Raw genomic sequence first — 26724 nt, forward strand, 5'->3', positions numbered from 1 at the left:
TAGTCTTATGTAGGTTTAGATGGTAGTTATTTCTCAGAGATGGTGTTGAAGAAGGCTTAATTATTCCCCAAAGGAAAACAAAGAAAAATGCTTTCGCCCCGCCCTCTCTCCCTGATGTGTATGTGTGTCTTTTCCTAAGAGAAGAACTTCTTTTCTCTTGTACCATACCCTGATTCTTCTGAGAGCACAATCAAGTCAAGTCAACACCAGTCGATAATGTCAAAGTGTGATAAGGGCAGCTGTGATCTGGGTAAGTGTCCTCCAAAGGCCCATGTGGCAAAGGCTTGGTCTCTAGGTTTGGGTCCTTTAGGGAGAAGCTTTGAGAGGTGAGTCCTGAGGTGTTTCTTACAGCACTGGATGTATAATCTCAAAGGGGGCAGAGTCCATCTTGCTTTTTCTTCTGCCACAAGCCATGAGATTAGTTGCTTCCCTACCACCTATGCTTCCGAAATGCCATAGGCCCAAGACAATATGCTCAATCAACCTCAGCATGAAACTTTGAGCCAAAATAAAACTTTCCTCTTTTTAAGTTGATAGTGTTATTCTTAAAAATGATCCCCGGGCAGGCTGGCGGAGCCCACCACGAGAAAGTGGGAGGGCATGCGCAGAGCGGGCGGAGGGTAACAGACACATAAACACAAAAGATAGGCATAAAGATAAAATATTTATTACAAGGAGAGAGGGAGAAAGAGAGACAGAGAGAGAGAAGAAATAAAAGGAGAGAAAGAGATAAAAGGAAAGAGAGAGAAGGTGTGCGCACGCCAAGGAAGCAGAAAAAGGAAGGGCCCAAGATGGCAGAGGGGCAAGTCAGAGGTAATGGGAGTGGGCGTGGCTTGTCCCTTAAAGCGACGGGAAAGCACAACAGATAGTCTCAGAGACAATGTTACAGTTACAGAAAACAAACCCAGGGGCCCTTCAATTCACTAAGATGTAATAGAAAGATTGAATAAAAGTCTCTCCAACATAAATAATAACAAATGGCTCAATTTTTTCTTTTTAAAATTTGTTTGTGTATGTATATATGTCTGTATATGGGTATGCACATATGAGTGAAGGTTCCCACAGAACCCAAAAAGGGGCATTGGGTACCCGGGAGATGGAGGTACAGATGGCTGTGTGCATTCTGACCAAGGTGCTGGGAACTGGACTTGGGTCCTCTTCAAGAGCAGTCCATGCTCTCAATGCCTGAGACATCTCTGCAGTCCCACCACTGAATTCTCTAAAGACTTAGTGGAGATGCTTAATGTGCACGTCCTAACCAACTAAACATTTTTGATAATGCACCTAATTTCTTTTTTTTTTTTTAGACTGAAATACACTTTAATGAGAAACATTTCCTCCTAACTGCAGTTTGTAATCTGCAGCCCTGTGACATCAAGACTTTGCTTCCTGCTCCACAGGCTTCAGATGCCACTGTACCACCAATTCCCCAGTGCTCTTGAGGCACGTGCTAGACATGGTCTCTTCTGTGGGAAGTCCTTGTGGCAGCTTCAGGGGCTGGATACGTATCAAGTGTTTAACTACTTTCAACTTTGTGTTCACTGAAGGGATGTTCTTGTGAATTTGAGGGGTGTGTGCCTTCTGCAGTCCAAGCATCTTGATTGTATCCTTTTCCCAGTACGGACGCCTTTTTGTACTTTTTATTTTTGTAACAATGTGTAGTTTATGAGGGTGCTGGGGGTCCCCACCATATTTTTCATGATCTTCAGGTTTAGGCTGAAACACTTTATCTGGAATCCTTGATCTGGTAAACTTGTGCCGAATCCAATCTGTACCAATGAGAGATCCCACACCTTTCTTCACAGTCAGCAGTCTGCCTGGAGGCCTCTGAAATACTGAACACAAAACACCAGCCATAAGTGTAGTAATTCTTCCCTGCAGAGGCTAGTAACGTCGCTGGGACCTCCAGCTGGGATCGGAAAAAGGAGTCAACACCTGCAGAGAAAGCCTACGTGAAAACACACAACGCCTACAACTCCCGCAACTCGACTCGCCCGCGACCTCCGCACCTAATTTCTTAACGTTGATCCATTTGTTTTGGGTGCTGTGGGCATAAAACCCAAGACTGTTACGTTCAAGTCAATGTCTCTGAGCAAAACTTTACAAGTAGAGAAGAGCCCTGAACTTAGTTGAGGGAACAGAAAATCAATGGTGTGACATTTATAGAAACTGCCTTGTAGCCTGTCTCACTGAATCTTTTTGGGTTTTGTTTTGTTTGTTTGTTTGTTTGTTTGTTTTCAGCTGGTTTTACAAAGTCCACTGAACTCTACTAGTTGAAAATAAAAGGAATCCTGTGATGGTTACAACCAAACTGCTGTCCCTGATGGGCACATTAGATCAGGGCTAGAAGCAGGAGGCAACAACAGAAACAACCTTGAATGGCTAGGGAACTAGCTCAGTAAGGAGACCACTTGCTGTGCAAAGGTCAGGCCCTGTGAGTATTGCACTGTGCAGCTGCAACCCCAGCCCTGGGGAAGCCAGAAATAGGAGGGCCTCTGGGACTTGTTGGCCTACCCAATTGGTGAGCTCCAGGCTCAGTAAGAGACTGCCTTGGGCGGGGTTACAGAGTGAGGACTCCCTGACTGCTGATGGAAGGATGGAGAGCTAGGGAAGCAAGCCCCATGCCAGGCTTTCCCCCCATGCCCCCATGCTGCCTCCCCCCCATGCCTGGGGTGTTGAGGTGCATGCCCCAGGTGTTGAGGTGTGTGCATGTTCTGTGTGCCTATCTGGAACTGGCCTCTTACCAGGGTTTCAAAGCTCCGCTTCTCTCTCATTGCATTTGTTCATAGGGAGCCATTCCCCATCCAGGAAGGTATGTTACTATGAAGATTCAGCTCATCTCAAAAGCAGGTAAGAGAAGGACGCAGCCAGTCTCTACCTCACACAGCAAAGCCAGACACACTGGGACCCCCCTCAAAGCCCCCATTCTGGCTTGTGGTCCAGACAACAAAGGCTGGTCCCTGACCCAGGCTGGCTCTCACCTAGCCTTGCATTTCATTATCTCCAACTCCAGCAGGAGCTGTCCAGCCGGGTGGGGAAAGCTTTATTCTGGCAAGAACAAAGCCGAGCCTCTTATCTCCAATCCACTCTCTGCAGGGGGCCCTGAGCCCAACTGGCAGCACAGCAGGTAGGGGGCGAATTAGCCGGTGCTCTTAAGAGTTGGACTGCGATCCTCCCCTACGGTGGCAAAGGGTTTCTACAAAAGAGGTTTTCACACTCCTGGTTCTATCTCAGTTCAGTTTTCATCCCCCCCCCCCCCCAGGCTTTCAAAAGAAATCTCCGTTTTACTTCTGGGTGTAAAGACCTGGCTGACGGTGGGTGGTACTTAGGAACCAGGGCCCCTTGAGATGGGAGGCACATGGATAGTCTGACTGCAAATAGAACAGAGTATGGGAAGCCCTGGGCTACACAGGGGCAGCTCTCCCCGCTCCCAACCCAGACATAGGAGCTGACACAGATTGGAAGACAGGGCACTGCCTGTGTTATGGTCTGCATGAAACCCAATGTTTACAGAAGGGCATCTCAGTATCCATTCTCCCTGAAACGGGGTACCTACTTAAGAGCTAGGTTCTTAAGTGAGTAATGAAGACCTGAGTGCGATTCTATGGCACAAAAAGCCAAATGTGAAGTTGAACACTGAAAATCCCTGTACTGAGGAGGTGGAGACAGGCACACACCTGGTGTCACTAGCCAGCCAGCCAAGCTGAATTACTAAGCCCCAAGTTCAGTGAGAGATCCTGTCTCAAGAAGCAAAATGGGGAGCCATCTGAGGTTGACCTCTGACCTCCACTTGCAAGTACACACATGTACACATACTTCAAACATAACACAGACATAACATACACGCACAATAAGATATAATAATAAAACTTAAAAAGGATCTATAGCCTTTTTAGTAATTCTGTGATACATACTCAATCCTATCAGAAAAGGAGCCAAAAAGAAAGAAGGTACAGTCAAGTATGAAAATGGGGAGAAACCACCTCCCGGTGACAGAATATGTGTGCCTAAATCAAGTCAGTCCTCAAGGCAGTTGCTTATGGAGTTCTAACACAACCACCATTTTTGTTGAAATTGTTTTAGATTGATTTCTTACTCATAAGTGGAAGGATATCAATGATTCAAGAGATTACATGCCAAAGACCAGATTAGATGTCAAAGACCCGAAGTAGAAAGGACCAGTACCCAAATTTCACTAGGTGTAGAGGCAAAGAAGCTAACAGCCTCTGAGAAGTTTATGCCCAGAATCTCGGCTCTGGACTGCTGATCTTCACGCTTTAGGGACAAAGAACCACACAGAAAATGTGACCAGAGCACAGATCCCCACATGTTCCCACTACCAGTCTTCATCCTTGAATCTACAGTAGGAACCAAAGATCTCATTTTCACCCAAAATTCAACAAGTTGGAAGAGATGATACAGGGAGTTCACTTTGGGAGGCCCCGTTCTCTACTGAGAACCGATGGTTAAACGGTCAACTTCTAGTTTTAGGGGTAGAGTGGGAAAGGTTTCGGGGCCAAGCCTGGAGGTGGAAGTTCAGAGAGTGGCAGAGAGGCACAGAGAGCCTGCAGTGCACAAGCAGTAAGGTTAGAGTTAAAACATCACAACTCAGCAGGGTAGGAATCACCCTGATCCTCAGAATTCTGGTAGCCCTTCTGCGTGTTAATTCACTTCAGGACAATATACTTTATGGAGCAGAGTGGCAGACCTGTGACAGCCGTTGTGCAGGGTCACTGGATCCTTAGATGAAATAATAGCTCTTGCATTTGAAGGGCATGATGGTGGCATGGCGGCATGAAAGGTCCAGTCTTCACAGCTAAGCAGGAAGTACAATAGCAGTGGGAGATGCAGACAGGTCAACCCCAAGGTTTCAGAAAGTCTCCAGAGGAGGAGTTCCCAAATGACTGTTAGGGGAGCTCTCGTAAGGAAGACTAGAAGAACAAAGAGTCCATGCATCATTCTCTAGAGGTCCTGCAAGGTGCCAGTAGCTAGGGTAGGTCATTGTAATCTCTTCACTGAAGCACAGGTTAGAACCAAGACCAGCAGTGACTTCTGGGGACCTCTCCATAGGTCACACTTTGTCACTTGGTAATTAACTAATATGAAATAGGACTCAGTGATTATATGAGGATCATTTTTAAATGAAAAAATAAAATAATATAAAATCAACATATAAATGTGTCTTTCCCCAAATTTCATCACAAGAGGTCAACCATTTTCAATATTTTTGTGTGTAAATCCTTCTAGATGTCTTTGAAGAATGAACAGACTATATATTATTTTATGCTTAACTATTTATTATTAGCATCTTTCCATATTAAATATTTAAAGGCAATGGAATGTTGATATTTAAATAATATTTCCAGTATCATTAAATAATCTCTATTGTTAAATATTTAATTAGTTCCAATTCTGTTCTCCTACAATTTTTGTATGTATTCTTAGTTCTATCCCTAAGGGACATTTCTAAAAATGATCTCTCCTGTCCAAATGGCTTAGATGATTTAAAACTCCTGATGTAAATATTTGAACCTTTGCCATAACTTTGCCCTGGGATTCATTTGGGGTCCTACTCACACTCAAAGGTGTTCAGTATGAGTGAAAGACATCGGGTCATCTTCAAATCATGACTTTGCTATATATTTATCAAAGTGCACTTAGTGGTTATAGGCCATTTTTATTCTGATCATTTTTAAATAGTATTTATCATTTCGTATGCTCATATGTGAGTCCCATTTTCTGAGAAATTGACCTATCATTTTTCATCCATACCCAGAGAATTAAGTTGGAACTCTGGCAACTGGACAGACTGTGTGGGAAAACCCACCTTGGTAGAAGGAGCGTGGGCTTAGGAAATAAGTGACCTTGGTTTTTAGCTCACTCCCAGTGTCTCATTCTTAAGGTTTTAACTGACTTGCCTTCTCTGGGCCTCATTTGCAACTGGAGATAATAATAGTACATCTTATCCCTTATGATTAGAAGTTTGAAAAGTGTGCCAAGGTGTTTTCCAAACTGTGAAGTGCTAGTGCCAGCCTTTACCAATTGCCTTATCAGTGGGAAAAGACAACGGAGAAGTTGGTGGGTGTTATGGTTGCACGGGAAATGTTCCTCACAAGTTGCTGAGTTTGAAACTTTGGCTTCCAGCGGGTGGTCCTATTTTTGAGGTTTTGGATCCTTGGGTGATGAGCCCTAGATGAAGGAGTGAGTCTGTTTCATGGTCCTTGGAGCTCCCTGGAGTCTACCCTACCATGTTTTCCACTCCACAGTGGACTGTACCCTCTTAAACCATGAGCCAAAAGAAACACTTCCAGAAGTTGTATCTTGTCAGCTGTGATAAGGTGTGCTAAGGCCACGGTGATAAGAAAGCAACTTGTACAGTATGACAGAACATTGGTATTGAAAGGAAAGATAGAACTACTGTTGTCAGAATTAAATATTAGATAACCAAGTATTTTGCAAAGTCTGTTGCTTGTGCAGACTAGGGACATTCAGCAAAAGAGAGATGCACTAGTGTGTCCACTTGACACACAACCATATGTCACAACCCTTCCTTTCTTATTCATCCCCAAGATCACACATTAAAAACATAAGTAACTTTAAAAGTCCCATAGTCTTTACAAATTCAAACACATTACAATTTCAGGCCCTTTAAAACAGATAATCTCTTAAAATCTGAGCTTTTAAAATTCAGTCTCTCAACTGTGGGCTCCAGTAAAATACTTTCTTACTTCAAGAGGGAAAAATCAGGACATAGTCACAATCAAATCAAAGCAAAACCAAATTCCAATCATCCAGTGTCTGGAATCCACTCACCATCTTCTCGACTCCTCCAAAGGGCTTGGGTCCCTTCTTCAGCTCTGCCCTCTGCAGCACACACAGCTTGTCGTCTAGGCTTTAGCTGGCTCTATTCCACTGCTGCTGCTATTCTTGGTGGTCATTTTATGGTACTGGCATCTCCAAAACACTGGGGTCTTCTGCTGCATCAGGCTGCACTTTCACCAATAGCCTCTCATAGACTCACTTCACGGTGCCAAGCCTCACCTTCTTTGCATGACCACTTCAGTCCTGAGCCTTGAACTGGCACTGAGGTTACACCATCATCAATGACCACTCCTGGCCTCTAACAGTGCCAAGCCTCAGTTGCTCCATATGACCCCTTCATGCCTTCAAAGCCAGTACCACCTGAGTGACTCTTACACATTACCAAGTCCAGCTGCCAGCACAAGGTACAACCTTGGCCATCTCTGAAGTGTAGCTTCTCTATTCTCTCTGGAAATGCTCTGCTATGGGATAATGCTCTTGTACACATAAAAATTTGTTACTTGTATTGGTTTACTAAAATACTGATTGGCCAGTAGCCAGGCAGGAAGTAGAGGCGGGGTGATCAGACTAGAAGAATTCTGGGAGGAGAGGAAAGGCAGAGATACAGTCACAAGCCAGACACAGAGGAAGCAAGATGAGAATGCCTTACTGAGAAAAGGTACCAAGCCATGTGGCTAAACATAATATTATGGGTTAGTTTAAGTTGTAAGAGCTAGTTAATAATAAGCCTGAGCTAAGAAGCAAAACAGTTTATAATTAATAGAAGCCTCTGTGTATTTCTTTGGGACCAAATGGTTGTAGGACCAGGCAGGACAGAAACTTCAATCCACACAGTTCTCAGAGGATTTCACCTCAATGATGTTGGTCTCTTCTTGATCACCACTAATTTCTTAGCTCCAACTGACAAACATCAAGTATTCCAGCAAAGTAAAGTTTCACTTCAGCAGTTCTGGTGTCTTGTGTATCACAGATGACTCTGCAGCCCCAGCTAACGAGAACCACAGAATCTTAATTCAAAATAACAAATTGTCCTGATAGAGTCTTTAAATTTCTCTCTGAAACTTCACAAATCAGGCCTCCATCTTCTGCACTGTTCTTAGCATTCTTATCTTCCAAGCTCCCACAGCTCATCCCACAGAACTCTTTACACTCAATGGCTCTTCTAGCTCAAACTTCCAAAGTCCTTCCAAAATCCTCCTAAAACCGTGGTCAGATCTGTAACAGCAATACCCCACTATGCTGGTACCAATTTGTCATAGTTGGGGTTTCTATTGCTGTGTTGACTATGACCAAAAAGCAAGTTGGGAAGGAAAGCATTTTATTCGGCTTATAGTCCTACATTTCTGTTCATCACTGAAGGAAGTCAGAACAGGAACTCAAACAGGGCAGGAACCTGGAGGCAAGAGCTGATGCAGAGGCCATGGAGGGGTGCTACTTACTGGCTTACGTCCATAGCTTGTTCAACCTGATTTCTTATAGAATCCAGGACCACCAATCCAGGGATGGCACCACCCACCATGGGCTGGGCCCTCCCCCATTGATCACTAATTGAGAAAACGCCTTACAGCTGGAGCTCATGGAGACATTTCCTCAACCGAGGCTCCTTCCTCTCTGATGACTCTGGCTTGTGTCAAGTTGACACCCAAAACCAGCCAGTACACCCTTCAATTCTGGATCTAGGGACCAGAGACTAGGAGAGCTAGAAACACAAAGCATGAAGGAGATTCCATGAGCTTCAAACCTCAGTAGGACCCTATGGCAAGTACCCAGTTCAGTGCTACAGCTCATCTTAGTCCTGGAGAATTTACTGTGAGGGATGGAAGATTAAGAAAAAAACACATACCAGGTGTGGTGGCACATGCCTTTAATCCCAGTTCATGTGAGGCAGAGGCAGGTGGATCTCTGTGAGTTTGAAGACAACCTGGTCTAAAAATCGAGTTCCAGGACAGCTAGAACTATTACACAAGGAAACCCTGGAGAGAGAGAGAGAGAGAGAGAGAGAGAGAGAGAGAGAGAGAGATGCATCAGCAGCCTGGATACTCATCAAGGTTATTATATACATCATGCATAAGGATGTGGGCCAGCTAATCTTAGTAGGAGGTTTCAGTAGGTGGTATCAGTAGGGGAGACGTCTCAGGGAAATGTGGTCACGCAGTTATCCCTGACAAATAAGCTGCCTTCTGTGTTTTTTGCATGCACTCCTTTTAGCTAAATATCAAGCATTTATCAGTATCTATACTTGAACCAGAAGTCCCCGCCATTCACCTGAGCCTGACCTGGGATAGGCCTTGCCACTCCCATGACTGCATTGGCATTCTTGACATGCCATGCTCATTTCATGAATTCTCATCTATACAGGATACTTTTGTTCCTCCACACAGTTTAGGAGCTGAGTGCATGCACACACATACACATGGAGACACGGGGGGGGGGGGGTAGACGGAGGGAGGGAGGGAGGGAGGGAGGGAGGGAGGGAGGGAGGGAGAGAGGGAGGAAGGGAGAAGGAGAGAAATGGACACACTTCCACAGATGGCAAGAACATAGGAACTTCATTCTTACAACCTCAGGAACTGAATCTCCAAAAGCTGTGGTTTGAAGGAAGACATGAGGCTCCCGATGAGAACAACAGTGGTTTCATCCCTGTGAAATTCCCAGGCAGAGCATCCAGCCATGCGGCACCTGAACTTCTGAGTTAGGAAAACTTCAGAATCGTGAAGCAGCATGCACTTCAAACTGCCATGTTTATAGTGGTTAGTTGTGCACAAGAAGAAATGGATGATTCTGACATACCGGAGTGTGTTCTGGGATATTGTTAAGCTCACTCTCAGAAGGAATGAAAGCTTTGCACTCAGTGTTTCCCTCCTGCCTTCTGTGAGTGTCAGGAGCTGGGCAGACTCGCAGGTGCAGACAGTTATGCATAAAACTCTGTCTTTTCAATCCAAAAAGGAGACTTCAGTGGAACCGGAGGCTGTCAGAAGACCATTGACAAACAGGAGGACAGAGAACTGAGCCATAGAGAGGCCATGACATCAGCCACCACAGGACTGAGAATGGAGCTGTCTGGGGGTGTGGGAACTAGTGGAAACAGGGATGGCACCTCAGAATTTTCAGGCCACAGTCATTATAACAAAGGACCTGAAGCCCAGGGTAGGTAGCAGGTCAGTAAGGGTCAGTAAGAGATAGTTCCAGAAAGGTAGAAGCAGGTGAAATTGTGCAAAGGGTTGACTCCTCAATCCAGGGTCTGGGCATGATTCTACATGCCATAGAAAGCCTTGGAAGAGTCACACTGAAGTGGCTTTCCCAGAAGCAGACACAAGAAGGCTGATCAGAGAACATGACAATGCATAGCTGCATGGGCTCTTTATCATGCATGGTTTTATTGACTGGCAAAGGTGCATGTGCGGTCCCCTATCTATTCTTGATTTATCTATATTACCTGAATTTCTGTGCCAGTCACTTCTTGCCACCAACAGCCCACAGGGATATACCCCCACTCTGGCTGAGACAGAGAAGGATCTACTTTTCCTTGGGACCCTGGGGCAAGCATTAAGCACTACTCAAATCAGTTAGGGTTAATGATAAGCTCTTTAAATTTGTACTGTAAAAACTCCTGATGTTCATCTTCATAGGTGGGTGAGAATACAGCAATCTGATCCCCTAATTAGTAGCTGTTGCACTTTTGCAGACCCTCCTGGATGCCTTGAGTAAAAAGACTGTCACTCATGTGGCTGGTCAACCAATCTCTGTACAAGCACTAGCAACTTGGACTTTCCACAGATCCATTTTGAAAACTGCATGACAATCAAAGCAAGTTGACCCAGTCAGCTCCAGAAGGCAAGGCCTAAGCCAGGGCAGCTCTAAGCAGTTTGGAACAGCCAGTCTTGCAATTATCAGAAGCCTCTGGGAATTCTAAATGACCCTGTAACTATTTCCATCTCTGCTGGAGGAGGAGCACTTCCCCTGGTGCCCAGCAGGGGCACTGCTGAGACAATCTGTGATTGGCCCAAATGTAAACATCTATGACTATGACTGGCATTCAAGAGGCAAGGCTGTGATTGGACGGAACATCTTTTTTCCGACACTCATACTCAGTGATTAACCTGGGACGCACACTCTTATGCTGCCTCTTGGGTGTCAAAACATGAAGCCCAATAAGGCTCGCTTGCTCCAGTGATCTTCAATTGACTTCTTTTCGTGGTGTGAAGTCTAAAGGCAACAAAGAAAGAAGCAGCGGAGCCAGCAATATAGAGGTGACTGCAGAGTCAAAGGAGCAGCTGGCAGTGCCAGCCGAGCTGTTGGCAGGCCAAACTGTGAACATGGGAACATGGCCAGATCATTGGCTGCTTTGCAGTTGAAGCGAAAGTAGTGGAACAGCTTGAGAACAGCCTTGGAAGGAGAAGGGAGGAAGGAGAGAGATGTGAACAGCAGTCAACGGCTGAGGCTGAGAAGGCTAAAAGGCAGGTTACCAGAGCCAAGTAGGAGTTCCAGGGAATGTCAAGTGTTGAGGGCCACGGGTCTCAGTGATAAGAGCTGTAATATAGCCAATGCTAAAAACTGGGCAACTTTCCTTTCCTAGGCCAACCCAAGAGATGGCATTGACTTCTACCAAAGGCTGGGGAACTCCAATACCTGGGCCACCCAGTCAAGGACTGAGGAATCGTGACTTCCTAAGCAGACAAAGGAGCTATGACACTTGCAGGGCTAAGGCTCTTGTACCTGAGGCTGACAAGAGGATTCTACTTAGGGTCACTACCCACTGCTGTCCCTACCTGTCCACTGCCTTGTCCACTCGCTACTGTCAAACACCAAGAGTCACAAAGAGGGATGAAGCCTAGCACCTGAGGAGCTTCTCCCTGCCTCTCTGAAAAAAGCAGTCCTTTGACTGGCGACACAGCTCTTTCATTCCACACCGCACCTCCTCTTCTCTGTCTCAGCCTTCATGATGCCTGCCTGCTTGTTTGTTCATTTGTTTCTCTGAGTCAGGGTCTCACTGTGCAGCTCAGCTGGTCTTGTGCTCTTGGTCCTGCTTCTGCCTCCTAAGGACTCCTGGGCCCAGCTGAAGCAAGCAAGTTTGTGCTTGTTTGTCCAGTGCTGGCCAGGCAGGAGCTCTATTCCTCAGCGGCACCTCCAGCCCTGCCCCCTGCTTTGCTGATGAGAAGGCACATCTTAATAGATAATAACAAGTTTTCTCAGCAAGAATTCATGGCATCAAATATGCATAGTAACTCCGGAAAGGGCTGCAGATGCTCTGCATGCCCCAGTTGTCTCAGGCCACCCAGCCAACGACAGCATTTGCTGCCTTTGTCATAAACCAGCGCTGAGGTATTCAGCTGCCAGCAGCACTGCTGCCTCCAGTGGCTTTGTCTGCGACAAGCTGGCATGCCTATGCCAATGGCCTTGGAAGGGGAGAACCGCAGATGTGGCAATGATGTCTTCTCCAAGCCAGAGGAACACATTTGGTAGTGGTGGTGGTGGTGATGTAGCAAGGCCATAAATATGAAGACTATAATTTCCATATCATTTTATTGTCATGGGAGAATTTTCTTTTCTTTCTTTGTTCCGCGCGTGTGTGTGTGTGTCCCCTTCTCCCAAGAATGTAAACTCCCAAGAGAGCAAGAGCATAGTTTGTTGTTGTAACCCAGAAGACTACACAATGCCTTAAAGACATGTTTGGAAAATGTAAGAGGAAAGAGAGAGGGAAGGATGGGAGAGAGGAAGAGAGGCAGGGAAGGGAGGGATGGAAGAGAGGAAGGAAAGAAAGAAGGGAGGGAAGAAAGGGAGAAATGAAAGGGAGGAAGGGAACAAGGGAATAAAAAGAAAGAAGGAAGAGAAGGAAGAAAGGAAAGGAGGGAAAAGGAATGAAGGAAGGAAGAAGAGAGGAAGGGAGGGGAGGAGAGAGGGAGAAAGGGAGTCACATAAACTATTAGTTATTTTTTTAAAAGAAGAAACAAAAAAAAAATCCTGGGATTACATTTTTTTTTTATGCCAGACTGTGGTGGCATACACCTTTAAGGCCAAAATTTGGGAGATGGGGTGGGCAGATCTCTGTGAATTCAAAGCCAGCCAGGTCTACAAAGTGAGTTCCAGGACAGCCAAGGCTACATACAGTCTGTCTTGAAAAATCCTAAAACAAACAAATACAATCATTTTTATAGTAATTATAGCTGTGCAAAAATATAGATGAGGTGCCAGGCATGGTGGCTGACACCATGGCACTATGGAGACACTGTGGAGGCAGAGGCAGGCAGATCTCTTTGAGCTCCAGGACAGTCAGGACTACATGGTAAGACCCTGTATCAAAAGACAAAGAAGGGGTGAGCTCATTGTTTACCTGGAGTCTCTTCCTCATAACACTAATGGCAGAGGTGATAAAGAGCAGTCACAGGAGGAAGGCTCCTAGCTCTTCTGGGCAACTAAATCCTTGAAACTCATTTAACTCTTTACACTAAGCCGGGCGGTGGTGGCGCACGCCTTTAATCCCAGCACTCGGGAGGCAGAGGCAGGCGGATCTCTGTGAGTTCGAGACCAGCCTGGTCTACAAGAGCTAGTTCCAGGACAGGCTCCAAAACCACAGAGAAACCCTGTCTCGAAAAACCAAAAAAAAAAAAAAAAAAAAAAAAAAAAAAAAAAAAAAAAAAAAAACAACAACAAAAAAAACTCTTTACACTATTTTCCCCTAGAATTACAGCAAGTGACATTCTAGATCTAAGACATGAGTACTGAGGGCCCATTGGTGCATCCTAGGTAAGGATGCTCACCAAGCTGCCTGAGCCCTGATCCCTGTGCTACTTGCCCAACAATACCAGGTCTTCCTTGTTTGCTGAGTTCAGTGTGTGTTACTGTTTTCTCTCCGCTCCCATCTTCCATACTTTGGTTCTCTTACCAGAGTCCCAGTGTTTCTTATAACACATGTGAGCTCACACCACCTCCACAGGGGACCCTAGTCCATGACTCGCACATGAGAAGGAACCTCAAGTCAACATAGCCTGCTTCTCCCCACCTCACTTCCTCCTAAGCCCCAACAATTCTTAGGATTTTCCCCTGGGGCCTTTAGTTAAATTGTCAAAGTATAACTTTCAAAAAGTGAAAACCGTCTTCCCCTGAACATTGTGGAGATTTATTGACTTCATAAGAAAGAGAACCACAAGAGGGTAACACTATTTCAAGAACAATTTGAAGGGCAAAGATTTCAATGGCCATCAGGAACAGCTGAAAAGTATGCTAATTTCCAGACCACACTGGTTAATGTGCTGGGAGGCAATAAAATCTTTTTGCAAGAAGAAAGCCATTAGCATCTTCGCCAGACAAAAAATTACCATGTAACTTCATAGAGTCTGGACCGTAATCGATAGCAAATAGTAAGTCAAACAAAGACTATTTCCCTAGACAATTAAATGTCTTTGGGGCTGGTAGGTAACATGCCAGAATATTCTGAAATGGTGCTGGGAACACATGTGGTTTGGATTTTTTTTTTTTTTAACATTCTCCTGTGCCCCAGGTTGGCCTCAGATTTACTAAGTAGCTGAGGATGAGCTTGAACTTCTGACCCTCTTCACTCACCACCTTCTGAGTGCTGGGTCCTTCAGGCACATACCACTATGTCTGTTTTTGCAAAACTGGGCATAGAGCCAAGTTAGTGCTTTGTCCCTGTTATGCAAGCATTGTACCAACTGAACTGTGTTCCTGGGCCTAAACACTGAACTGCCCTCTCGCTTTACTTTCCATGATAGACTTGATTCCCTGCAGCCCAGTCTATGCCAGTACAGTCTTTGGAAGTCCTGTGGTGCTCTAGAGGCCATCACTTCTTGATAGTTCTCAACTGAAGAAGGCGCCTGTTCAGATAGTTCCGGACTTTATCCCTGGCCCGGTCAGCTGTATCCACGGATGCTTACCAAGCAGGCAGGGCTGCTCTCTCTCTCTCTCTCTCTCTCTCTCTCTCTCTCTCTCTCTCTCTCTCTCTGAAGCTTCTGTGCTAGTTAGTGAACCATCATTATAACAAAATACCTGAGGTGATTAGCTTATGAAGTGGAGAGGTTAAGCTCTGGAGAGGTCACAGCTCTGGGGGCTTCAGTTGGCCTTGCTGCTTTGGGATGGAGCTGAGCCTGCACATCACAGTAGGTGTGCTTGTTGTAGCAAAGGTGCTCACTGCAGGAGAAACAGGAAGTCTCCCTTTATTCCCCTCCATGACAGTCTCAGTGACCTAAAGACCTTCCTCTGGGTCTGACCCTGGAAGATTCCACCACCTCACAAACAGTGTAGCCCCAGAACACAATCTCTGAGATACGAGCCTCAGAGGATGTCAGTTTCCAGACTATAGCATCACTTTACAAAAAAGGGACTAGCCTGGGACAGAGAAGAGTCTACAAGAAGAGCCAAGAGCACCCTTGTTAAGACCTCTTCTTCTCCAAGGTTGTCCCATTAGAGGGCAGCATGAGCCGAGTGGCAGAAATCCTAGGGCAGTCATCTATCAGTAGCCACAGGGGCAGGCTGGAATCCATCCCGTCCTCGTCAGGGAGTGAACCCTTATAGGTAAGAATCGCCTCTTCATTGGCCTCCACAGCCCAGTGTAGACCTCATGCCCAAACCGCCATTTAGAAGGCTGCAGTGAATGACATTTCCAGGGGAAGAGACGGGTGAACAAGGCTCTCTAATTCCATTTGGCTGTCTCCCCACTGGGCTCCAATGGGAGGTGTCTTATCTGCAGCCTTTTTATCTTAGGCTAACTAATGGATCTATTCAGAGTTAGGAATTATAAAGCCCTTTGTGATTTCAGGAGGAGGTGAGAAGTGCAAAGTGTAATTATAGAATTAGCTTTGTCACCAGTGTCCCCAGCCAACACATCACATACAGTAGCAGTTTTTAACTGCTTCAAAGAGGGAAAGGGGAATCTCCAGTGTTGACAGAGGGCCTCAGCACTGTGCCTAGAACCCACCTGGGATTTAGAATACATATCATCACCCCACCTTTGGTTCCTGGAGCAGGTAAGAAGCAATGTTTTCATCTTTTTTTAAAAAAAAAAAAAACTCTGTTTTTAATGGATTTTGTACCCATGAAGGTCAGAGGACAACTTGGAGAATCCGGGTCTCTCCTTTCTGCTTTGTGGGTCCCTGTGCTCAAACTCAGACAGTCAGAGTCTGCAGCAGGAACCTTTACTCACCCAACCATCTCGCCAACCCCAACTTCATCCTCTGAAGAGGAAGAAATGGGACCGCCATGAGGCAAGGCTGGGGTAGGGGGTACTCTGGCTCTTGAGAAAACCATCACCCGAGTGTCAGGGATGAACTGCACCAGCTGGGAAGCTCTGCGGTCAGCAGGCTAAGTATTCTACTTGGGGCCAACAAAAGAGGAGCAAGTTCCAATCCTGTGCTCCTGTAGGAAGCCTTTCAGAGTTCACGTGGACAGTGTTTAATCTGGGTGACTGCTGTCTTGGGTGGAATTTGGGGTGTGTGTGGTATGTGTGTGCCTGCCCATGGGGACACGCGTGTGTGCAGAGGCCAGTCTCAGGTGTAATTCTCAAGAGTTGTCCAGCGTGTTTTGTTTCGCTGGCCTGGAGTTCACCGGTTAGGCTGACTGGCCAGAGAGCCCAGAAGACTCCTTTGTCTCTCTCTCCCTCCCCAGAGCTGGGATTCTAAGAGGAGCTCACCATCACAGCTAGCCTTTTGTTTGCTGTTGTTGTTGAGACAGGGTCACACTATGTATATCTATGCCCAGCTGGCCTAGAACTTGCTATATAGACCAGGATAACCTTGAACTCACAGAAATTCACCTGCCTCTGCTCTCTGCAACCCCCACCCTGCTCCACTGTTAAGATCAGAGGTGAATGGCATCACATTCAGCCGTGCCAGACCCACACCTAGCTTTACCCAGGGCTCAAACTCAGGTCTTGAAGCTCGCTCAGTAACAATTTAAAACCCGAACTGACACCTCAGCACCCCCTGGACCTAACATTTCAATAAAATGTCTCAAATGTGTCAGGATTGAGTGCTCTTGTCCAAAGCAATATTTCTCAGAATATTTTCTGTGGACCCTAAGCTCACCGCAGCAGCAGCCGAGACCAAATACCTCTCAACATTAGACCCTTCAGCGTTCCATTGTGGACAGGGAAGGGGAGAGCTCCTGAGCTGCCCACTGGCTCCTGAGGGGCTACTGGTAGTTCATAGCTGCTGGGACAGGCAGGGAGTGGGCAGGTTTGGCTGTGTCATTTCCTTCCATGGTGTAATCATTGGTGAGTTGCTCAGGCTCCAATCAAACCACACCTTACCCCTGATCACTCAAGAAATGCTAATTAAATTCAGTGGGTCAAAAGAAAAGGCATAAAAGATGGAGAGCAGCTAGTTGAGAACATGAAGCAAGTCAGCAGCAGCAGCAGGAGGAGGGTAAAGGGTATAGACACCATCACGGGTAACAGCACAGACACAATCGCAATACATAGTATTTGTACTTGAAGCTGTTAAAAGGATGTTAGTGTCAACAAAACAATAAAGAGGAAAAAGTTAAACATTTTATAATATAAACAACTTATACTCTATCAAGCATATAGCTACAAGAAAATTTTTCAAATGAACAAATTTGGAAATTTAAGAATTAGATCCCTCCTTTCAATATTCCCAATTGCCCCTTTGTTTATCATAGCCTGTGTAGAAATTAATGTTCTGTGGGAAACACTCCATGAAAATCATTCTCTACAATTGTGGAAAATAGAGCATGACATACAGTAATCCCACTTATAAAATCACACCAAGACGGTCCCAGAAACAGGCTGAAATGCCCACCTTAATACAAGGTAAGAGCAGGAGGATGCGTTGTATCATTACATCCTGAGAGTTACCTTACTAGGTAAGTAAAATTCTCTTCATTAAAGACATAAACAAGGAGGCTGGGGGGTGGGGAGTGGTCAGTGGTTTGAGTGGAAATGGCACCTTATGATCATATGTTTGAACAGTTAGTCCCTGGTTGATGGAACTCTTTGGGTTTGGGATTAGGATTAAGAAATGTGGCCTGGTTAAAAGAGGTGTGCCACTGGGGGTGGGCTTTGAGATGTCGAAAGTCCACATTGTGCCCAATCTCTCTCTTCCTTGGGACTGCATCCAAGATGTGAGTGCTCAGCCAGCTACTACTCCAGCACCCAGCCTGCCTGCTAGTTGTAGTACCTCCTTCCCCAGCCATCGTGAACTCTAACCCTCTGAAACTGTAAGCCCCGAATCAACTCTTCCTTCTATGAGGTGCCTTGGTCATGACGTCTTATCAAAGCAATAGAAAAGTAATGAAGACAAGGGTCTAAGGGGCTTTCTCAAGGTCACCTTTCTAAGAAGAGACAAAACCAAACTTTTGAGTCTAAACCAAAAGTTTAGGCCCTTGGAGCTGCTGCTGTTGCGGTGCCTGTGGGAGGAGACTTGCCTATACCAGGGGACACACTTTCTCCAGAGCCCATCAGGGCTCTCCCCAGGACTGCTTAGGGAACACAAGCCAGACTATGAGGTCCTCTGAGCTCTGCACCTGCAGCCAGCTAAGGCCTGGCTCAGCACCACCTCCAGGGCTGCCACCAGCCAAGAAGGGGCTGGGGCTAGAGGCAGAGGGAAGCAGTGTGCAGAGAATTACTCAGGCCTCTCTATTCATTGGCTTGGGGCAGGAGGACAGGAAGTGTCTCCCAGTGAGAGTCCGTGCTAAGCCAGCTTTCCATTTGATCTTTGAACACCTGTGTGGCCTTGGTCTGCACTTTTCTGGATTCCCCAGCTACAGTAAGAAAGGGTGGCTGCTGGACTTGGCAGTGCAAGCCTGTAATCTCAGCAGTGGGGAGGTGAAGGCAAGAGGATGAGGAGTTCAAGGCCAGCCTTGGCTATGGGAGATTCTGAATTATAAATGAACAAAGTGGTCCATTGTAAGTCTGCAGGATTGTGTTCAGAGCTAAATGAGCTAATAAAGACAAAACACTTAAAAGGCACAGAAGATATGATCTTTATTAATATCCTATGTGCCGTGTGTGTGTGTGTGTGTGTGTGTGTGTGTGTGTCCATGTTTTCAACATCTATCACTGTGACAAAACATCTGAGATATAGGTCTTTTCCCATGGCTTGACCATTTGGATTCTGATCAGAGGTGACACAATCCTTCACAGTAGGAACACGGTGTGGCACAGCTAATCCTACAATGGCAGCTCAAAAGTAGAAGCAGAGGAAGTGGGGCGGGGGCAACTGGTCCCTTGAAGGACGTGCCTCCGGTTCCCTAAATGACTCCCTAGACCTTGTCCCCTGAAAGGCCCTGTTCCCAAATAGCACCCCAGGGTCAAAGCCTTCAATACACTGACCTTTGGTGGACATTTGAGACCCAGGCTGTGGGAATATGTCGCATGCACGTGCGTTACAGAGAAGGAAGTAGGTAGACAAACAATCAATAAAGCCTCTTCTGGAAAAATCATTTTTTTCATCACGTTTTGTCTGACACTTCCCATTCCTAGTTTCCCCAGAAGTAATCAATACTTACTATGAGGTTTTGTGACCTTTGTCCCATCTGATCGTATAAGAGCCAACACTGAGGCAATGGGTAGATGTCTCAGGAAATTAACAATATGTTGGTAATCACTGTGATTATCAGAATGGCTGCATCAGGACAAATCTGAAGTCACCTAAAGTACAGAAGCATGATTCCCCACAGGTGAAAAGAAACTCTTTATTTGCTTCTGCTAATTAAAAAATCAGAACTGGAGATACTTAAACACCACAGTTAAAATGGCATGGCTTGATACTGACTTAATGAATTCTCTTATGAAATCAACGCTGGAATGCACCCCATCGTAAATTATGAAACACAACCTTCCTTGTTCTCATTTGAACTTCAGGATTAATTTAAAAAATCGGTGGCACATTCTGTTCTATAGATTCTGCAATCATCTTTGCCCAGGAAAAAAAAAAATGTAACTCTGGCTTTCTGACTTTTCTGTATATTGCCTACAATGGAAATGAGAATACTTTTTTTTTCATTTGATTGACATTGTTCATCCTCCATGTTAGTTTCTACTCACTCCTATTCTGTTTAGATAAGGTCCTCTATATGGATCTGCCCATCAGCATTCTCCACACAAATGCATTCAGAAACATTTTTTAAAAACAAAACCTAAATTCGACAGCTGGAGAGAAGGCTCAACAGTAAGCAAATTTGCTGTGCAGCATGAAGACCTCAGTTCGGATCCCAGCACCCATTAGAAAAGCTAAGCACATCCACATGTCCTGGAACCACAAGGCGTAAAGAAAGAGGCTCACTGGAGGTCCCAGCCACTAGCCTAGCTCCACTTCCAATGAAAGACCCTGTCCCAAAGGTGCAAGGCAGAGCGTGATAAAGCAGGGCACTCAACATCTCCCTCTGGCCTACACACACACACACACACACACACACACACACCACATAACACCCATATGCTATCCAGCTGTATTGTGTGGAATGACATCTTCATCCATGGTGAGCATTATAGCTTCCCTATCAACTTGACACAAATCATCTGGGCATGAGGAACCTTAGCTGAAGAATTGCCCTGACCAGATTGGCCTGCAGCCACGACTAGGAGGCATTTTCTAAATTTGCTAATAATAGATAAGGGTCCAGTCCACTGTGAGTGGTGCCATCCCCTAGGCAATCAGGCCTGGGATGCATAACAAAGGTATCTGGGCAAGCAAGTAAACAAAGCTTTTCTGTGGTTTCTGCTTCAAGCTCCTGCCTTAGCTTTCCTTAAGCATAGGCTGCCTAACCTATAAAATGAAGTAAGCTCATGCCTTCCCAGGTTGCTTTTGGTCATGGTGTTTACGACAGCAACAGAAAACAAAGAGGACAGTAAGCTCCATGCATGTGCCCGTGTGTTGGCTAGAAGCCCTTGTTCTCTCCACTGACTGACTTTTCATCCTCCAGGAGATTAAACACACAGCCATCTCAGGCCGTGTCTGAAGTCAGAAGAAGTAGATGCTCCAAGGTTTTTTATGGTTCAATCTTAAAAGTTCCCTAATATTGCTCCCCCTGCTCCATGTCTGTGTGTCTTTGTGTGTACTTGTGTTCATTTCAAGCCTTACCTAGATCCAGGGTGGATACATTTCCTTTCCCATAGGAGAAGAGGCAAAGTTGTATATGCCTGCCCCTGAGGTCATAGGCCTGAATTTAGCAATCTGTAATGTGGACCTAGAGTAGATGTTTTCCTAAAGGGGCAGAGATAAAAGGAACTTTGACCACTCATTTGGCTGTGACACAAATCTAGAAAGCCTAGGACTATGGCTAACCTAAGGCAAAGAGGGGCTAGGAGAACCTGGATGTTCTTAGAAGAAAGCATAATAGTTTATTTTTAATTAATTAATTGGAGTTTGGTGTGTGCAGCTATGTTTGCACACACAAGCCGGAGGGTATCAGGCATCTTCCTCAATCCTTCTCTGTCTCATCATCTTGAGATAAGGGCCAGTGAACTAGAAGTTCACTGAATCTGCTAGGCTGGTTGGCCAAGAGCTCTCATCACCTCTAACTCCCATCACTGGGGTTATATCGCAGGCAAATACAGCCATGCCCAGCCTTTTACTTGGGTACTGCGGATTTGAACTCAGGTCTATGTTCTACCACAGTACGTGCTCTTACGTAGAACCACAGAACCACATCCAGTCCAGAACCACATCCCCATCCCTCGTGGCTGTTCCATCTCCATTTTCAAAGTGTAATAAACCTAGGTAGCTACCAGGAGGAAGACAAAGGAAGTGATCAGAATATTCACGGAGTCTCTGAGCCTCTTCATTTAATCACATGTTTAGAATTCCCAAGAGTTAAAAATTAAGAATGCTTATTGGAGTAAACGCCATTTCCATTGCTTGTGCTGTCCGTCCTAAATTTCTAAGAAACACCACATCTATAAAAGCAGCAGGAGACAATGGTTTCTGAACAGTGTCCCATGTGTAATTGATACATGTCTAGTGCAGAAAGTATGGAAGAATCTGGGAAAGGAAAAAAGAAATGTCTCCAACAAACCTGTAACCCAGAGCTACCTATTAAAGACACATTCATCAGAGGCTTCAGCCTCCCGAAATCCCCACTTGTAACATCTGTATCTCCTGTCTCCCCGAGCTACAGACATCTTTTGCCTTGTGTTGGCTACTTTAAGTCAGGATGGATCTCACATGGAGTAAGCCTTCAGGCTGCCCAAGTCACACTGGACAGGGAGAGGACAGATCCATCCAAGGATGCTCAAGGACAATAAGCCAATGACGTCAAGGAATTCAGTGCACACTTGTCACCAGCTCTGTTACACTGCTCAGAAAGGCTTGAAGGAGCGTAGGGAGACACACAGCCACTGGTGGGTCTCATCCCTCACAGCTGGAGAGGCCTGGTGCCCGACAACTGGGAACAGTTGGTTTTCAGCCACTCCTCTCAGCTGTACTATGGGCCCACTCTGTCTTGGATATGGAGCAAACAGCTTCACAGAGACGCCAACATCAATGAGAAAGTTTCACAAATACCATGATTTATAGACTCTGGGAGATGTAAATTGCTGATAAGGGGATGAATGTCACTCTTAACTCAATATGAATTGTTGAGCTGAGCCTGGTTGTACAAGCGATAAACCAAGGCATTCCAGAGGCTAAGCAGTTTGAGTCTACCCTGGGCTGTAGAAAAGACAAGTATGTGGGAGTGAGGATATAGCTCATCTCAGTGGGAGAGCACTAGTCTAGGGTGCATGAGGCCCAGGTTCTCTATCCACTACAGCGTGGTGGGTAGAATTGTCAGATGACTGGAAATTGGGATTCCCTTCGGGCTAATGTGGCCATAGCATTGAAAACATGGAAGGAAGGGGAGAAGAAGAAGAAGAAGAAGAAGAAGAAGAAGAAGAAGAAGAAGAAGAAGAAGAAGAAGAAGAGGAGGAGGAGGAGGAGGAGGAGGAGGAGGAGGAGGAGAAGAAGAAGAAGAAGAAGAAGAAGAAGAAGAAGAAGAAGAAGAAGAAGAAGAAAGCATGACCATGGAAGGAGGCAGCTCTTGCAGAAACACACACACACCCCCATTCACATTCACCCTGAGACCGTCAGGACATGGGGCAGGTACCTGCACTTGCATACACAAAAGCAATAAAATAAAATACGCATAAAATGAAAATATTTTTTTTCTAAAAAGAAGAGATGGACCCCCAATTGTAGACTTGAGAATGAAGCAAACTCATATGTTCTGCTTCTGTTTTGTTTCACAATTTCTAACATTGCTGTAACAGGGATAGGTTCTTGGAGGGTAAGCAGAAGGAAATTGGTTTTGTTTCACTTTTCATTTGTTTTTCTAGTGGGTAGGCTAAACCCTACTAGAAACAAACATGCTTACAAGTGAAATTAAAGTGGTATGGATTGTGCTGTGTGTGTGAGTGGGGTACAAAGAGTAAGAATGAGAACCCAGGGCCTCCCGTCTAACTGGACAAGCTATATACAACACCAGCACAATCTCTAGGGAAAACTTCACTTCAGCACCTTAGTCCTTCTTCTGTTGTTGTGTCTGAGTACTGGATTGGGTTATTTTCAGGGCTGCCATTAGGTGAGGGCTGGTGGGGATCCTACCACATCCCACGATGGCACAAAATGTAATACGGCAAGAGGTAGATAGCTAAGAAATGGAGCCCAGTTGACTTTCCTGATAGAGGTACTGTGGACATAACTAACTCATGAATGGATAACCCCATGAGCTATGTGTGTGTGTCTGTGTGTGTGTGCGTGTGTACGTGCGGGCGTGTGTGTGTGTGTGTGTGTGTGTGTGTGTGTAGAGGTGGTCCTCAGGATTCTAACTAAGAAATCATATAAATTCTATTGTCTGAGGCTTCTAGTCCCCTACTATCCCATTCTAATGGAACCAAGGCAAGCGCTGTGCTTCTGAAGCTGGATATTTCCCTCAGAGCTCCATGTGCAAGATAGCATCTTATAAAGATCTCACTCTTCTCCTTCTGCCATTGCTGCTGACTCATTTCGTGGCTTTTTAAAAATCATCTTTACATAGAGACCTCACGTCTAAAAAATATATAGGCAATTTCTGAAGGTTACATGGATATCTGAATTCCCCCACTTACTGTCAGGGAACTGAGCATAGCAAAGAAGGAAAATACAATAATTGTTAGGAAATGGCAGGCTAAGTACCCAGTGAAGGGCTTCATAAAAATGTGACTTTTGTCTACATTCAGTTGTGTTGTGTGGGGTTTTTTAACTAGTATTGGATAACTAATTAACTTCTAGGACCATTTAACTAATTAACTGCTAGGACCATTTGACTTCATAAAGAAAGGGTCTTCACAAAAATTAGGGATAGCTTTAGGGAGGCCAATGAATATATAAGAAATTACCTTAAAGAACGCTGAGTAGCCTAAATCACTCTCAGACAGCAGAAAGGCACTGACATGTGCCTTTCTAGTAACTGTATTTAATTGATGAATAAAAATGTGTGTGTGTGTGTGTGTGTGTGTGTGTGTGTGTGTCTGTGTCTGTGTCTGTGTCTGTGTGTGTATAATGGGTTATTTATTTAGGGGTAGACTCACAGATCACAGTCCTCTGCTAGAATGGGGAGCAGCAACTGAATCCCGCAGCTGGAAGAGAGAGGAAATGTGCTTTACATCAGCATTTATAGTGTAAGAGGCCACACCCAAGTGGGCTGGGAACTTAAAGGCTACTGGCTGTAGGATTTCCTACAGCATGTGTGTGACAGAGAGAGTGATTATTATGCTTTATCAGTAGAAAACATGTTCTCAGGCTTTTAAGAGAAGAACAAGAGCCATTGCCAAGAGCTTTGGTGGCCTTCTGGTTGTTTTATAGCCATCCTTGGATGCCCACTGTCATTTAGCCCAAGACTTATGTTGTGCTAAATCTGAATGATAGCAACAAATACTCAGCTAGGCTGTTATCAATTGAGAAGACAAATTACCATATTCATAAATTAAGTATTTGCTCTCTCTTCTTTAGTCAAACACAAACATTTGTTAAAAGATACTTTTCTTTAACCAAAGATTTTCTCCCAGGAATTAAGCATATGTTTGAAAGCCCACCTTGCTGCTTGAAGCTGCTGGTTTTCCATCCTGCCAGGCACCCAGGAACAGTTACACTGTGTCATGACTGTGAGTTAGCTAGCCAGTCTATGGGAACTTGTGAACTAGGAGAAGGGATTCAGGTCGAGCATTGCAGGACACACTGCTCTCTTGCCAGGCTTTTATGGGAAGAATGGCAGGACATTAGAGGACTCAGGATATCCCTCATTGGAAGGTGGCCACACAGGCAGTATATGAGCAATAGCTGTGAAGTTTTAAGTTCTAATTTTCAATCTAAGAGATGCAAAGACTGATGTATTGACACTGAGAAAGGATGGGGGATTTCTGAAGATGGAGTCATCATCACACTAATTATACAGAACTGGGCTAATGAGTTACCAAGATAGTCTGGAACTTTCTGTAGTCACAGGAAGGAAGTGAACTGTCTAGTGGTGTCATGCCTTGCATACACATCCTCTCCACACAAAGGCGCTTTTATGAAATGCTCAGTTATAATCAGAATCATGTTTGATGAATGATGACCCACAATGAGAGATGTTAATTGAACAAATTTGAGGCCTGTGTGGAGGTTCTAGCAGGGGTGATCATCTCTATATTCGCTTGACTAAAGACCAGGCCTCCTATCAGAGAAGAAAGATCATCCTCTTCCACTGATCAAACAGCTTCTGGAGGGGTGTACACGGAGAGGAAAGGGACACTTGCCTAGCCAACTTGATCAACTGAATCAACCCTGGGATCAATGTGAAAACAAATGTTGCAGCCAGATTGCTCTCAATCCTAATTGGATACATTTGTAAGAATGTACCTCAGGTCCGGTGGCTCATGCCTTTAATCCCAGGACATGGGAGGCAGAGACAGGCCGATCTCTGTGAGTTCGAGGCCAGAGCTAGTTCCAGGACAGGCTCCAAAGCTACAGAGAAACCTTGTCTCAAAAAAAAAAAAAAAAAAAAAAAAAACACAAAAAAAGAATGTACCTCAGACAAAATAGCATGAGATACCCTTTGCCATAAGATTATCTTGCATATCACCATAGAACCTTCATCTGGCCATGGATGGAGATAGAGACAGAGACCCACACTGGAGCACTGGACTGAGCTCCCAAGGTCCCAATGAGGAGCAAAAGGAGGGAGAACATGAGCAAGGAAGTCAGGACCGCGAGGGGTGCACCCACCCACTGAGACGGTGGGGCTGATCTAACAGGAGCTCACCAAGGCCAGCTGGACTATGACTGAAAAAGCATGGGATAAAACCGGACTCTCTGAACATGGCGGACAATGAGGGCTGCTGATAAGCCAAGGACAATGGCACTGGGTTTTGATCCTACTGCATGTACTGGCTTTGTGGGAGCCTAGTCTGTTTGGATGCTCACCTTCCTAGACCTGGATGGAGGGGGGAGGACCTTGGACTTCTCACAGGGCAGGGAACCCTGACTGCTCTTTGGACTGGAGAGGGAGGGGGGAGTAGGGAATCAGGAGTGGGGAAAGGGGGAGGGAAAAGGGAGGCAGGGAGGAGGCGGAAATTTTTAATAAAAAAAAATTATCTTGACCAGTGGATCAGTAACATTGAAGACATACAATGAATACTCGGCTTTGGACAGTTCCTGGTTATTTTCTCTTTGTTATGGAAAGATACACTGACAAAAGCAACTAGAAGATAATGGGTTTACTTTAGTTGAAGGTTCTAGAGGGATACAGTCTATCATGGCAAAGATAACAATGTAGTGGGCAAGGAAGGCTGGAAGGCAGTAGCAGGGACAGGATAGTAACAGTGTAACTACTCTCAGGAAACAGAGGGGAGTTAGCAAGTGTGACCAGAGTATATGATCTCAAGGCTAAGTCCCAGTATCTCACTTCATCCAAAGAAGTTCCACATCTTAAATG

At 45.3% G+C, this 26724-nt stretch overlaps 1 protein-coding gene across 1 annotated transcript; it reads right to left on the reverse strand.

Moving 5' to 3' along the window:
* Window positions 1-1308: 1308 nt before the first annotated feature.
* LOC121435920 (39S ribosomal protein L30, mitochondrial-like) lies at window positions 1309-1946 on the reverse strand. The gene has a single exon (XM_041635492.1). The coding sequence runs from the start codon at window positions 1855-1857 to the stop codon at window positions 1375-1377; it is 483 nt and encodes a 160-aa protein (XP_041491426.1). The 5' UTR covers window positions 1858-1946; the 3' UTR covers window positions 1309-1374.
* Window positions 1947-26724: the final 24778 nt, after the last annotated feature.

Source organism: Microtus oregoni, unplaced genomic scaffold (assembly GCF_018167655.1).
Source record: "Microtus oregoni isolate MIOR12 unplaced genomic scaffold, Mior012 000047F_ref0000412, whole genome shotgun sequence".
Lineage (NCBI taxonomy): Eukaryota > Metazoa > Chordata > Mammalia > Rodentia > Cricetidae > Microtus > Microtus oregoni.